The following is a 15575-nucleotide window of genomic DNA, read 5'->3' on the forward strand; positions in this document are numbered from 1 at the left end:
CTAGTGGTTGGGAAGCACTGAATTCCTTGTGCCAGGGCTTTTCCACATAAAATGGTGAGTGAAGTAGCTAAATTTGGGTTTTGATTTCTTCTCTCTTGTCCTTTTTAAAAAAATGGCAAGCTACCTTGACAGAGAATATTAACATATCTCGCATTATTGTTCTTTCTATCATCAGTTATTTGCTCAGTAATTCTTTATGAGCACGCAGAGAAGGCCAGGCACTGCTATGCACTGGGGTTACAATGTTGAGCCATAAAGACATGGATTATGTGTTCATGGATTTTTAGCCTACAAAGAAGCACACGACATAGTTATCATTGCAATACATATTTTGAGGAAAAAACATTATAGGACTATATAGCAAAGACAATTGAGATGAGATCTGAAGGATGCAAAAAATGATGGGGATGTTCTTGGATTGGAAGAATCAACATTGTGAAAATGACTATACTATCCAAAGCAATCTACAGATTCAGTGCAATCCCTATCAAATTATCAATGGCATTTGTCACAGAACTAGAACAAAAAATTTCACAATTTGTGTGGAAACACAAAAGACCCTGAATAGGCAAAGCAATCTTGAGAAAGAAAAATGGAGCTGGAGGAATCAGGGTCCCTGACTTCAGACTATACTACAAAGCTACACTAATCAAGACAGTATGGTACTGGCACAAAAAACAGAAATATAGATCAATGGAACAGGATACAAAGCCCAGAGATAAACCCACATACATATGGTCACCTTATCTTTGATAAAGGAGGCAAGAATATACAATGCAGAAAAGACAGCCTCTTCAATAAGTGGTGCTGGGAAAACTGGACAGCTACATGTAAAAGAATGAAATTAAAACACTCCCTAACACCATACACAAAAATAAACTCAAAATGGATTAAAGACCTAAATGTAAGGCCAGACACTATCAAACTCTTAGAGGAAAACATAGGCAGAACACTCTATGACATAAATCACAACAAGATCCTTTCTGATCCACCTCCTAGAGAAATGGAAATAAAAACAAAAATAAACAAATGGGACTTAATGAAACTTAAAAGCTTTTGTACAGCAAAGGGACCCATTAACAAGATGAAAAGACAACCCTCAGAATGGGAGAAAATATTTGGGAATGAAGCAACTGACAAAGGATTAATCTCCAAAATATGCAAGCAGCTCATGCAGCTCAATATCAAAAAAAAAAAACCAACCCAATCCAAAAATGGGCAGAAGACCTAAAGAGACATTTCTCCAGAGAAGATATACATATTGCCAACAAACACATGAAAGGATGTTCAACATCACTAATCATTAGAGAAATGTAAATCAAAACTACAATGAGGTATCACCTCACACCAGTCAGAATGACCATCATCAAAAAATCTACAAACAATAAATGCTGGAGAGGGTGTGGAGAAAAGGGAACCCTCTTGCACTGTTGGTGGGAATGTAAATTGATACAGCCCCTATGGAGAACAGTTTGCAGGTTCCTTATAAAACTAAAAATAGAACTACCATATAACCCAGCAAACCCACTACTGGGCATATACCCTGAGAAAACCATAATTCAAAAAGAGTCATGTACCACAATGTTCATTGCAGCCCTATTTACAATAGCCAGGACATGGAAGCAACCTAAGTGTCCACCAACAGATGAATGGATAAAGAAGATGTGGCACATATATACAATGGAATATTACTCAGCCACAAAAAGAAATGAAATTGAGTTATTTGTAATGAGTTGGATGGACCTAGAGACTGGCATACAGAGTGAAGTAAGTCAGAAAGAGAAAAACAAATACCATATGCTAACACATATATATGGAATCTAAAAAAAAAAAAACCAAAAATGGTTCTGAAGAACCTAGGGGCAGGACAAGAATAAAGACGCAGATGTAGAGAATGGACTTGAGGACACAGGGAGGGGGAAGGGTAAGCTGGGATGAAATGAAACAGTGGCATGGACATATATACACTATCAAATATTAAATAGATAGCTCGTGGGAAGCAGCCGCATAGCACAGGGAGATCAGCCTGTTGCTTTGTGTCTACGTAGAGGGGTGGGATAGGGAGGGTGGGTGGGAGACACAAGAGGGAGGAGGTATGGGGATATATGTACACCTATAGCTGATTCACTTTGTTATACAACAGAAACTAACACACCATTGTAAAGCAATTATACTCCAATAAAGATGTTAAAATGATGGGGAGGACTTCCCTGGTGGCGCAGTGCTTAAGAATCTGCCTGCCAGTGCAGGGGACACGGGTTTGAGCCCTGGTCCTGGAAGATCCCACATGCTGGGGAGCAACTAAGCCTGTGCGCCACAACTACTGAACCTGCGCTCTAGAGGCCGCGAGCCACAAATACTGAGCCTGCGTGCCACAGCTACTGAAGTTCGTGCACCTAGAGCCCCTGCTCTGCAACAAGAGAAGCCACCGCAATGAGAAGCCCGTGCACTACAACGAAGAGTAGCTCCTGCTTGCTGCAACTAGAGAAAGTCCATGCACAGCAACGAAGACCCAACGCAGCCAAAATATAAATAAATAAATAAATTTAAATAAATAAATAAATAAATAAATATGTGACAAATAGCAAAAACTTCCTTATTAAAAAAATAAAATGATGGGGAAGGTGGAATAGGAGTCAAGTGATCTAGGCAGAGAAAGTTGAATCTGTGAGGTACTGAGGATCTTGTCCTAGTTGAAGAATTGGAAAAAGACAGGAATCAAGATGGGGAAGGACCTGATAGACTGGAAAGGGAAATTGGTGGGTGCCAGATTCTGCTGAGATGCATCAGGAGGATTTTGGTCTTTTTCCAAAGAGCTGGGCCAGCTATATAATTTGTGGGGCTCAGTGAAATAAAAATGCAAAATGAAAATTCAGAGCCCTTTTTACAGAAATTATTAAGAATTTCAGTATAGTGACAGCAGAATTGTTCTAAGCACTGTGCTTTGTGTGACTGCATAGGTTACAAGCCCATGATGTTGCCCCTGCCTAAAGGCAATGAGAAGCCAAGGAAAAGTGTTAAGTAGAGGAGAGAAGTGATTGGCTGGCACTTGAAAAAGATAAATTCTTCTGTTGTTCTACCGAGGCACATTTAGTTAGTGAGTAAAGGCAAAGGAATATGAGTATCTCCCAGATGCAGGACTACAAATGATTTCTAATATGATCTTTATAAGTCATGTGCCTAGATACATAGGTGTCCAGAATCCACTCTCAATTCATTAGTTGCGGTAGTAAAATGGTAAAGTCTGGGATTTTTGCTTAAGGTCATCCTATTTAAACCATTATTTTAATACACTTGAATAATTTTATCCTCTAATCATTTAACAACATAAGCTCAAAGTTTCAACTAGTTGACAAGAATTATGCTTAAAATAATATTGTGCTTCTTGTTTAGAATCAACTGATATTCTGTGACAAAAGTATTAACATTAAGAATTCATAAGTATGAAAGAGGAAATAATTTAAAGAATACAAGAAGGAACAACTTCCTGCTAATCCTTGTTTGTTGTAATGATTTAGAAGGTGTGTTAGAATGATTTAGAAGGTGAGTTAGAATGATTTAGAAGGTGTGTTAGAATGATTTAGGAGGTGTGTTCTGTTGTTTTAAGATAACAAGCTGTATTTCATAGGCAGCCTGTATTTAAAAATATTGAGAATCAAATCTTTTGCTCATTACCACTGACGAAACAAATCCTGAGTATTGTATGATGTAGTAAGATATAAGCAAACCAGACAAAAAAGAATTCTCAAGCAACCATTTTAGTTTTTTCAATAAGAATCCTAAATTTTTTGTGTGTATGTATTTTAAAACACCTTATAACAATCACCAAATTTAAAAACTTGATAGTGATCTACAGTTTACTTTTTGAAACACAGAGAAAGAATTTTCTTTAAGGCATTTAATGACAAAATAGAGGGCAATCTAGTAGCTTTTTCTTAAAGTTTGACATCTCTAGAAATTGGCAACTTTATTATTATTGGTTTTTTTAATCTGTTTAAGGCAAGTTTATAAATATTGATTATAAAAATCTCCCCAGCAAATACTATTTTTTAAAAAAAGATATTTGTTGTATAATTTGTAAATTATGACAATAAAAATATTTTATATTGTGGGCATCATTTTTCTTTAGATACATGCTATAAAATGTAAGAAATTACCTTACCATATTGTTTATGGTTTGGCTATATAAAGCAACTTAGAGAGTAACGTTACACGAGTAAAATGTGGGGAATAAAAGTGGTACAATTCTCATATATTAAATTAGGATTTATTAGTATAGAGCAATGCATAGTAGGGAAGTGAGTCCTTGATTTAAAGTTACTCTCAGTCTAACAGGAGAAACAAGGCAGACACAGAAATAAATATATAACAATAAACAGTCACACTATAAGACCTGACTTGGCTGTACAGAACTGTACACCTGAGGGTTAAATATCTAGGATGTCAGATACAGGCAGAGGTAATGAGCAGATGGGCTTAATCTTAAAGGCAGAGAATCGGAAGGTGGATAAAACTCAGACTGGGAGTTGCAAAGGAAAGGGGGGTGAGCCCTAGCAAATTATGGGTTTGCAAATTTTATGTGAGATAAAAACCAATATCAGTATTAGATGGCCACTGGCAATGGAATTATATTACGAATGCTTAAGATTGATAGGACATTCTAATATTTTAACGGCTGAGATGCTCTTGGCTTCACATAAGAGAAAACTACAGATAACTTAAGCAAAAATGGAGATGAACAAATGGGTAAAGACCCATCCCCAAGCATGGAATTAAACCTAGGCCCTCAAAAAAGTAAATAATATTTTAAAATGTCAAAAAAAAAAAAAAGATTGATAGGACATTCAAAAAGAGTCTCTGCCAATCTAGGAGAGATGATAGAAAAATTAATTAGAATTAACATACATTTGGCAGAGAATAGGGTGGATAATTGTGCTGGTCTAGTTTGGGATCCTGGTAATAAAAGAAGACTTCATGAGGGAGGTGGAATAATTATTGAGCTTTAAAAGATAAGAGTGAAACTGCCAGATAACTCATGATCATTATTATTGCCTAATATTTATTTTTGTTGCTTCCAAATATGTTGAGTAAACTGTAAGAATTACCTGCAGGGGAAAACAGGACTTCTGCCTCTGAAATGCAATTCCATCTCAATGCACAATGAATTGAAATGAGTTAATAGTGTGATACCATGTAGTTATTATAATTGGACAAATATATCCGGGTTTAATTTAACTTGATAGACATATTCTGAGGAGTTAAAAAGATTTTGAAGTGGTTAGAAAAGACTCTTAAGGCCTTATTCTTAAAAAGAGATTTTAATTTGAAAAATAAAAAAATATAGTTATGATTTTTTGTACAATTATATTGAAACAATAATTGTACATAGAAATAATGATAAAATTACTTGCCTAGGTCCACAGGTGATGATTCTTCCATTGTTTGTTCCACAGGCTCAGAGAGGAAAAAACTAAGTACACAATCACTCTGAAAAATAAGGCAAAATTAAATATTTTTTCATATCTTACATTTATTTATTGTTCCTGTTCCCTAGTATTTAAAAACATTGACCCTAATATATAATGTTTATAGATACCTGTTTTATTTATAGATATATCTATATTTACAGATTCCATAAATAGAAAAATATATACTGGGAAGTTTATTAAGTTAATGCTATAACTTTACCCTAAGTTAAACTTAACTTTCATGAGATTAGATATCTGGTTATTTTATATTTCTTTAAGAGGCTCAGGTGTGCTCTGCTTTTAGAGCTCACCATAATGTTTACATTCTTGAACTTTACAATTATGCATGAATCTCACACCTCCTTTTTCTAGAAAATGTGTACCATTGGACAAAGCTTTTGAAGAAAAATTACTCTCAGTAGGACACAGGTACTCAGTGAAAACCCATTACTCCTCAAGGTTCAATTCTAGAAATGCTCACTAATTACCGGCTACACCAATGCCATAGAGGAATGTTAGGGGATATTTAGAAACAGAAAGATGCAAAAGGTGACCCCTCTCTTTAGAACACAATCTAGTGGAGGAAACAGATTGTATTGAATGCTTTAATAGAAATTCTAGTTCTGTTTAATTTTAGAACAAAGAAGTGAGTGTGTGTCTCTTTTAAACTGAGATTGTCACAAACAAACTGACATTTAACCTGGGCTCCAAATAAATGGGCTAACTGGTGAATCAGAATAACTTTTCCTTAGTGACACTGACACACATTTTGTTTTAAGCCATTATATGACCAAAGCAGCCCTTCCTATATTATTATCTGAAGGGCACCACTAAATAATTGATTATTTCTTTTGACTATCATAAGCTGATGCCATAGTACCTGCAAAGCTGCCTGACATTCTACCCAGTTAGCCTTCATTCTGTGCAATGGCTCTTTAAAACCTCTTCAAGAAACTTAAACTTCCAACTCTGACTCCTTCTTTGCTGATGATTTTGTCTCCACTCTAGAGAAAATAAAAGGCAGATGGAAACTCCTATATTTCCTGCTACAAAATCTACAGCTGCACAAAGCCACTTTCTCTCTTTTTTTCCTGCTACACGGGAAGAAGTGTCTCTCTTCTCATCTATTATAAGTTGAATTCTACCCTCCGAAAATTTATATGTTGAAGTGCTAACCCACAGTAGCTCAGAATGTGATCTTATTTGGAAATAGGGTAATCGCAGATGTAATTAGTTAAGTTAGGATGAGGTCATACTGGTGGAGGGTGGACCTCTAATCCAATATAAAAAGGGAAAATTTAGACACATTCATGTAGCAAAGATGATGTGAAGAGACATAGGGAAGAGATGGCCATCTACCATCTGTAAGCCATGGACAGAGGCCTGAAATAGACTCTTCCTCAGAGCAGTCAGAAGGAACCAACCCTGTCGACACCTTGATTTCAGACTTCCAGCTTCCAGAACTGTGAGACAACGCACTTCTGTTGTTTACATCACCCAGTTTGTGGTACTTTGCTATGGCAGCCCTAGCAAACTAAGACATCATCCAATGCTGATCACGTCTTTCTGTGTCCTAGATTCTATTCCTTCCTCCTCAAGAACCTTGTAGAATATCCCAATCTATAGTGTCTTTTTCTTCCTCCCTTCCTCCCTCCCTCTTTCTCTCTTTCTTTCCATCCTTCCTTCCTTCTTTCTTTCTCCTTCCCTTCCTTCTTTTCCTTTCTTTCTTCCTTCCTTTCTTCCTTCCTTCCTTCCTTCCTTCCTCCCTCACTCCCTCCCTCCCTCCAATATCAAGTATGGCCAACTCTCTCCATTTTAACAACTAACAAACAGATGAGTCAAACCACACAAAGTACACTCACACAAAAATAATGTCTTGTCACTAGTGCTCCTTTCGAGTCCTATTATTTATCTCCTCTTTGACACAAACTTATGGGAAGAGTTGTCAGCACTCACACTGGTTCCTCTTCTTCAACTTCCACTCACTTTATGATCTATCACACTCAGGTTTCTGTCATTAATCGTCCTCTGAAAATGCTCTTACCGTCATTTCTCTTTTTTAAGGTCATTTTTTCCCCTAAATCCAATGGAGATTTTCTTGGCCCTTATATAGCTACTCCATTTTTAGTGAAAAGTTCTCTTTCACTTGCTTTCTTGATAGTAAGTTCTCCCAGTTTTTCTTCCATTTGTCCTGCCATCTCTTCTTAGACTTTTCTCAGGCTCCTTTTCCTTTTGCTTATAACTTAAGTTCTAGCATCCCTCACTTCTAGGCCCATCTCTCTCATTACTCTAACACGTTCTTTCCATGTGATGTTATCCCTTTTGGTGGCTTCTATAATGATGCACAAATCTAGACCTTTATCTCAGATCTATGTCTTGAGTCTCAGCCTTCTACATCAAAATGTCTTTTTATTGGCTTCTTTGACCTAAAGATAATTAAAACCCCCAAACTACACAACTACATGCATTTTCTTTCCCCTCGATTTGCTACTTCTTCCTGTATCCAGGCTCAAAATAAGGTATATCGTTTTGGACTCTCCATTCTCCCTACCCCACACAAAAAGTTAAATGATAAGTCTTATTAATTTCACCTCCTAAATATCTCACTTATCCATTTCTTCCTTCCCGGTATACTGTCATCTTCCTTGTTCTAGTATCATCACTTCTCACCTAAGTTACAGCAAGTGTTCCCGACTCTTATCTTGCTGCCCTTTCATCCAGTCTATTCGTCGCACAATTGCCAAACTGATCTTTCAAAATAAAAATCTAATAATTTACTGCTTAAAACCCAGAAGTGACTCCCCATTGCTCTTAAGCAAAAAGATCAACTGCTTAACAAGGCTTGTAAGACCTTTCTTGAATGGGATCTTGCTCATTTCCCTATCTTCATCTCTCACCATTTCTCTTCTAGTATATTAACTATACTGAATTATATTTCCTCAAGTGTGTCATGCTCTCTTATCTCTCTGTTTTTCTACATGCTCCTTTCTCCATCCTTTCCACCTCTATCCACCCATTTGCCCAAGTTTTATCACATTCTCTCTTCTCTACTCTTTTAGCCTAGTCAGTGAGATATCAAGAGCAGAGATCATTTATTCACTCATATTTAATATAGTATTTTTACTCAATAACTATTTATTAACAGAAACTGAGATCTGTCTTCAGATATAGAATACATTGGTCTTCTAATGCAAATATTTTTATCTATGTAGCAGTTTTATGCATCATTGTAAACTAGTTAATTAGCAATTTTTATCTCTACATATTGATCTCTTGTTAACTTGTATAATAATCTATCCTCGAGAAATATATCCATCTTCAGGAAGCTGACCAAATCAGGTTTTTTAGTTTGAAAGTCTGAAATCAAATTTCAGAATTTGTTGAAGGAAATCTGACCTTCTTTGGCTTTTGACAACCAGTCAATTATTATTCTCTGGCAACATTTTGACCTCACCTCCTAATGGTTATTAAACTTCAAGAGTAGGCAGAATATCTTCCCAATTAGTGTCTGAAATGTCACCAATAGCTAATTATTCCCTTGTATTTACACTGTCATATCCTTGAAACCTACATTTGTAATTCCAGGTGTGGGTGACATGCTGAATACTAATTTCTTATTGTAGCAATATTGTTTTCATTCTTGAGGAGAAGCATGATCCAGTGTCAATGGAAGGAAGAAATCAATAAAAATGATTAAGAAGATAGAAAAAGTAGTATTGCTTGATTTCAAAATAATCAATTAAATTTTTTCCTCAGATTTGGTTTTACTTATATACATGTATCCCACAGCTTTTTAGCACATTGCACTATTGGATAGTTTGAAGAATTATAGAAATGTTAGTGCTACAGTTGCTTTCACTGATAACCTGAACCTGTGTTTTCAGTTGGGTTTGTACTGACCACCAAGCAGTGTGGCTACATTTAGTTGTGTAGGTTGTATACTGAGCAACTCTAGGGGTGCCATTTTTACATTGACTACAGATATAATCCTAGTCTGCAGGGCTTTCCATATGTAGAGCTGCCAGATATAACAAATAAAAACAGATGATGCCCATGCAATATTTGCAATATACTTACACTAAAAAAATTTATTTGTTTATCTCAAATTCAAAGTTAACTGGGCAGCCTGCATTTTATCTAGCTATCTGACAATTTGAGATGCTTAAAGATGTATGGGCACACTTTTGGTTGTCTCAGTGACTGGAGGGTACAATTGGCAATTAATGAGCAAGGCCACTTATCTTAAATATTCTGAAATACCTACAATATTCTCCCATTATTAAGAATGTTGTTTTTCTGGGGACTTCCCTGGTGGTCCAGTGGCTTGTGCTCCCAATGCAGGAGGCCTGGGCTTGATCCCTGGTCAGGGAACTAGATCCTACATGCTGCAACTAAGACCTGGCGCAGCCAAATAAGTAAATATTTAAAAAAAAGAATGTTGCTTTTCTGTTTAATTCTTCAAATGGTAATAGTTTTCTGGAGGAAAAGCTCTGAATTTAACTACTTCATTCTAGAAATGAGAAAACTGAATGCCAGATAGCATAAGTGGTTGACTGATTGTGATTAGTATGAAAAAAAGAATGTAGAGTGTAATCAGTAAGCCCAGGCCCACCTGTGTTACCACTGCCAATGACCTATAGACGTGAAGGATATATATGGGGATAGGTGGGAGATGTGCCTAGAGAGAGTTTTGTAGGAGTCCTAGAGCATGCTAGTCTTCTGCACAAGCTTAAATGTACTGGGACCTATTGATGAATTTTAAACAGAAAAACATCGTGATCAGATATTTCTTAGAAAGTTGACAGTGCAGCATTGTGGAGGAAAGAAAAAACAGCAGTCAGCTTTGGAGAATGTCATCAGCAAAGCTCCTTATAAGCTCAACATATTATATTCTCTGAACAGTCCCTTCTGCTTTCCTTTTAAGTTCCTGAAATGGTAGTAGTGCCGTCTCACATTCCCTTTATAACCCTGGTCCTGGGGATGGGGTAGGTAGCCTCCTTGCATCTCCTTGATCTTCCAATCTCCACACTTTTTTTCCGTATAAAAATGCCCTGCTTTGAATATCCATGTCTACTGACTATACAGCCCTCTCCCTCTTGTTGTTGCACTTGTCTACTGATCTCTAGGTCACTGACCTTCATTCCTACAACATTTTAAACCCTGGAACATTGTCATTTTCTGCAATAATACTTGTCATAACTCACACTTATTTTAACATTGACACAAAGCATCCTTCTTTATGGTAGATTCTTTGTTTTTAACTCATCTCATCCAATAATCTTGTTCTGCATCTTACTCTATCACTCACTCCTGTTCTCTTGATCTTATCTGGATCGGTGACTGAAGTTCTTCCATTGTCTTGATTTCTAGCCTCTGAGTCTACAGCCACCCGCTCCCTCCTTTTCAGCTCTCTTCCTCTAGTTATATAACTCGAACAATCTGTTGACCTTTTCACTGACCCTAACTCCTCTCATTATTGTCATATCCCTCCTTGGCCAATATGGATCTCACGGTCAATACTTATAATAACTCTCTCGTATACTCCTTTTAACTCCTTTGACCCTTTCTCCCGTTATTTTATTATTCACTTGGCAAAAAACAAAAACGAAAACAAAACAACTCTGGTTCCTCCCTGCCAACTCTGCAACTGTAACAGGTGTGCTGAATGTTGCTGGAGAAAAGCACTCAACCGTGCTTACCGATCTTACTTTCACCTCATGCCCACTACCCACAAGTTGGTGCTCAATTTTCTGGCAATTTTTCACATCACTACCCCATTTATTCTTCCATTCACCTATAGGACTATTTAATACCGTAGCCTCACTCCTCAAAATGCCAACATGCTTTTCCCTTCTTTCAATCTGCTCAAGGCTGTCTTTTTTTTATTGGCTGCACTGTATGGGCTTGAGGGATCTCAGTTCCCTGACCAGGGGTTGAACCCAGACCATGGCAATGGAAGGGAATCTTAACCACTAGGTCACCAGGAACTCCTATGGCTGTCTTCTTGTTTACAGAAAAAACAGAAGCAGAAAAGAATTTCTATAAGTGCCCAATATCTATCATCTTACCTTACCTCTGCCATTTTGTCCACTACATAGGTGGACTGCCTGTGCTTTAATTTGAGACTGATTTGGGCACTAGATCGCATGCCCTCTTCTCTAGTCAAGGTCATCGCTCCGGTATCTGGCTAACTGCATCACCAATTTTTGCTTCTTCAGTGGATTTTCCTACCAGCATACACATATGCTATAATTCATTTCAGTAAACAAAATTCTTACATTTCCCTGCACACTGTTTTTTTCCTATTCATCTTTAGTAAAGATTCTGCAAGGATTGTTTTCCACTTTCTATCCCAAATTTCTCTCTTCACATTCTCTTTTGAACCCATTCTAATAAGGTTTTTGTTCCCAGCACTCTCACCAAACTGTTTTTGTTAAATTCACCAATGACATCCATTCTGCTAAATCCAGTGGAAAATTCTCAATTTTTGACCCATTAGTAGCATTTGAAACAGCTTGTCATTCCTTCTTCTTTGAAATAATTTCTTATCTTGGATTTCAGGCACCATGTTCTTTTTTTTTTTTAATTAATTACCTCCACGAGTCATTTATTTATTTATTTATTTATTTGGCTGCACCACATGGCATGCAGGATCTTAGTTCCCCGAGCAGGGATTGAGCCTGTGCCCCCTGCAGTGAAGCGTGGAGTCCTAATCACTGGACCACCAGGGAATTCCCAGGCACCATATTCTTTTGGTTTCCAACAGATTGCTCTTTCTCAGTCTCTTTTGTTGATCCTCTTCCATCTTCTCAAACTTTAAAATTGGTGTGCTGCATGGTCTCGTCTTCAGACCTCTTCTCTTTTATATTTACATTTTCACCCTAAGTAACATCCAGTCTCATGGCAATGAAAACCAATTATTAGTTGAAACTCCAATATTTATATTTCCAGCCTCTCTTTTCCCCTCAACTCAAGACATTCAACTTTCCACTTGACACCTCTACTTAGAAGTCTCACAGGCAACTCAAACTTAACATATTTTGATCCAAGCTCCTGAAAACCCTCATTCTGCACTGCTCTTACTATAGTTTTCTCCATCCATCACAGCAAACATTCAACCAATGCAAGCTTGTATGGCCATAAAGGTGGGTTGGTGGCCTGCACTTATTCTGATTAATCAGTTCCTGTGCCCTAACAGTTGTTAAATATTTGGAACATCCCTCCTATGTAAAACATTATATATTTGGTGAATAAATTAATACATGGTTGGTATTTGTCTTAAGGACTCTGAAGTTATTGGACTTTGATATCAGTGATCCATGTAAACACATTAGGTTATATTAAACACTCTATGAGGTTATACATATACATTTTTTTGCTAGAGTAGATGTTTATCTAACTAATATAGGATTCTTAATGTCTAATAATGTGTTCTTAAATTAGAAATTCAGTCAATAAAGAGCAAACTTGAAAGCCAAGTGAGCAATTTTAAATCAAAATCTGCATCAGCTTACATTTTAAATTCAGAGCTCGCATTAATATTTTGTTTACCGGGGCTTCCCTGGTGGCACAGTGGTTGAGAATCTGCCTGCCAATGCAGGGGGCACGGGTTCGAGCCCTGGGCTGGGAAGATCCCACATGCCGCGGAGCAACTGGGCCCGTGAGCCACAATTACTGAGCCTGCGCGTCTGGAGCCTGTGCTCCGCAAGAAGAGAGGCCGTGATAGTGAGAGGCCCGCGCACCGCGATGAAGAGTGGCCACCGTTTGCCACAACTAGAGAAAACCCTCGCACAGAAACGAAGACCCAACACAGCCATAAATAAATAAAATAAATTTAAAAAAAAAAATTTTGTTTACCAATTATATTATTGACATTGGTAATTTAAAATCATTGATTTTTGAGACAGTTGATCAATTCAAAGTTGCTCAAAACCTAAGTGTTTTTCCAGTATCCTATGAACATTCTTATTCTCAAAGACTACAGAGAGTTAAAGTCCTTGCAAAGATAAGAAATGATGTAATATAACACTGAAATCAATTTTTTCTTTCTTTAAAATAACACATTAAGAATTCCCATTTATTAACAGACCAGCCAACATCTAGAACTGACTGCAAGATTTAGTTTCAGTGAGTTAAAACAATAAGCTAAATCTCTCTCAAACTCCATGAAGTGCCGTAAAAATGTGAATTTAAAAATGAATTCCCATAAGCGTTTTAAATCAAAGTTGAACAGTAATTGTATTTTATTGCTTTTTTCATAAAGCAGCTTGTCATAATGTCCAGTCTTTAATGTAGTTCAACCCACTGTATTTGTAACGGAGTTACATGGAAGAATGACACTATGAAAAATAGTGAACTTTTAAGGAATCTTTTATAATTCTGGTTCTCAAATGTCATCAGCATTTTACCAGACTCTGAAAAATAATCTTGGTTTTACTGATGATACACATATGACATTTATCCTGCCTGCATCGTAATCTCAGCCAGCTCCAAATAGGAAAAGAGCAATGTACTGACAAATGTAGTAATTAACATCTGGGTTTAGCAAGCAGGGAACAAGAAACATATGTTCATTATTAAGGTAGGATTTACCCGTTTGGATTTATTTTGACATATGATTTCTGCTTAAAAAAATAATATTGCTTAAGCCATGATAGCATTCCTTATTTTAAGGGACTTCTAGAAATAAGCAACAATACTGAGAAGAGCTAAAAATCACAATGAATACATGGCTTTAAAAAGTTTTAAAGCAACTGCTGTTTGTATGTCTCAGCTAAACTCAAATGTGGGTACACATTTCTTTAGGTACTGCAATCATTTGCTATAACTTTTATTACATATTTATGTTGCCCTTTATAAAGATCTTAATTTAGTTCACAACACAATTCAACTAAAACAGAGCAAAATTTAAAAAAGCAAAAGGAAGTCCTGTTATCACAGCTTGTGGAATGAAACTACAAACACTTCAAGAAAAAAAGAAGTTTCAATGAGTTTGGGAGAAGGGAGTCAAGCTAAACAAACAAAAACCAGGTAGATATAGGACTAGGATGTCTAAACTGATGCTTGCAACCTCATTAGAAGAGATATTAAAACAGTGTATAATTGTAGTCCTCATTTATATCTGTTTTCTTTTATCAACCAATTTGTGTGCGGGGATGAAAGGGGAGGGAAGAGAGATGAGGAGAAGAGAGAGATGGTCTCAGGGATTTACAGTCATCCCTCTATTTGGGCTGCTCTTGTGTTTTTAGATCAAACCCCCAGAGACATCTCTCCCACCTAACTTAACTCTGATACCTGAGACTGGACTACAAACAGACTCTGCATCTCATTTCCTTGACAAAAAGCAAGACTGCTTACAACTGAGTATGCCTCAGAAGGGTATATAATATTTGATTTTAGTAAGGTAAGGTTGTTCAATTTCATATTCAAGCTGCACCTTCTACTTTCTTTTCTCTCCCTTTTCCACTCATTGCTATGTATTATTTATGTTCATGTCTGTATTTATCACCATATTATAAACTCACTGAAAGTAAAGTGTATATTGCATTACTTTAATCTTTGTAATTTGTTCTCTACAACTAATTTAAAGCTTTTGATCTAGAGTGTTATACATAGCAAGTGATCAGTAAAGATTAAAAAATTGTTACAAAGTTATGTACAGTGATATAAAATATTTTTTAAAAGTTACAAATAAATGTATCACATAACTAAAAAAGAATGTGAGTTTTAATGTATAGACATAATAGGATTATTTGTGTTTCCTATACTGTCACATGACAAGCAGCTATGGAAGAAGAAAAGTGTTTTTATAAGGATTTTCCTAGGGTCAGAGATGAGGATTAACCTATCACAGGAGTATTCAGCACAAATATAATAAATTTACTTTAAATCTCTTATTTTATTAGAAGATGAAAAAAACTTACGTGTGTTTAAAAATTTCCTCTAAGTTGTTCATATCATTTAAAATAATTACAATATTTATGTAACATACCTGGTTTTATATATTTTAGTGTTTATAGACATAACTGTTAAAACATATGAGGGAAGAGAAGAACTTCATCAATAATACAAAATTTTTAAAAAGCTCAAAATAATGTGAATTATTTT

At 36.3% G+C, this 15575-nt stretch overlaps 1 protein-coding gene across 2 annotated transcripts in view; it reads right to left on the bottom strand.

Annotated features, from left to right (window-relative positions):
* The window catches only part of PIK3C2G (phosphatidylinositol-4-phosphate 3-kinase catalytic subunit type 2 gamma), a 398571-nt gene that overhangs the window by 53228 nt on the left and 329768 nt on the right, over positions 1-15575 (bottom strand). For both annotated transcript variants that reach the window (XM_082421031.1, XM_082421032.1), the window contains one exon: positions 5412-5487. In XM_082421031.1, the coding sequence (XP_082277157.1) occupies positions 5412-5487 (76 nt within the window). The remainder of the gene's footprint in view (positions 1-5411; positions 5488-15575) is intronic.

This window comes from Balaenoptera physalus (assembly GCF_965194825.1).
Source record: "Balaenoptera physalus genome assembly, chromosome: 13".
Classification (NCBI taxonomy): Eukaryota; Metazoa; Chordata; class Mammalia; order Artiodactyla; family Balaenopteridae; genus Balaenoptera; species Balaenoptera physalus.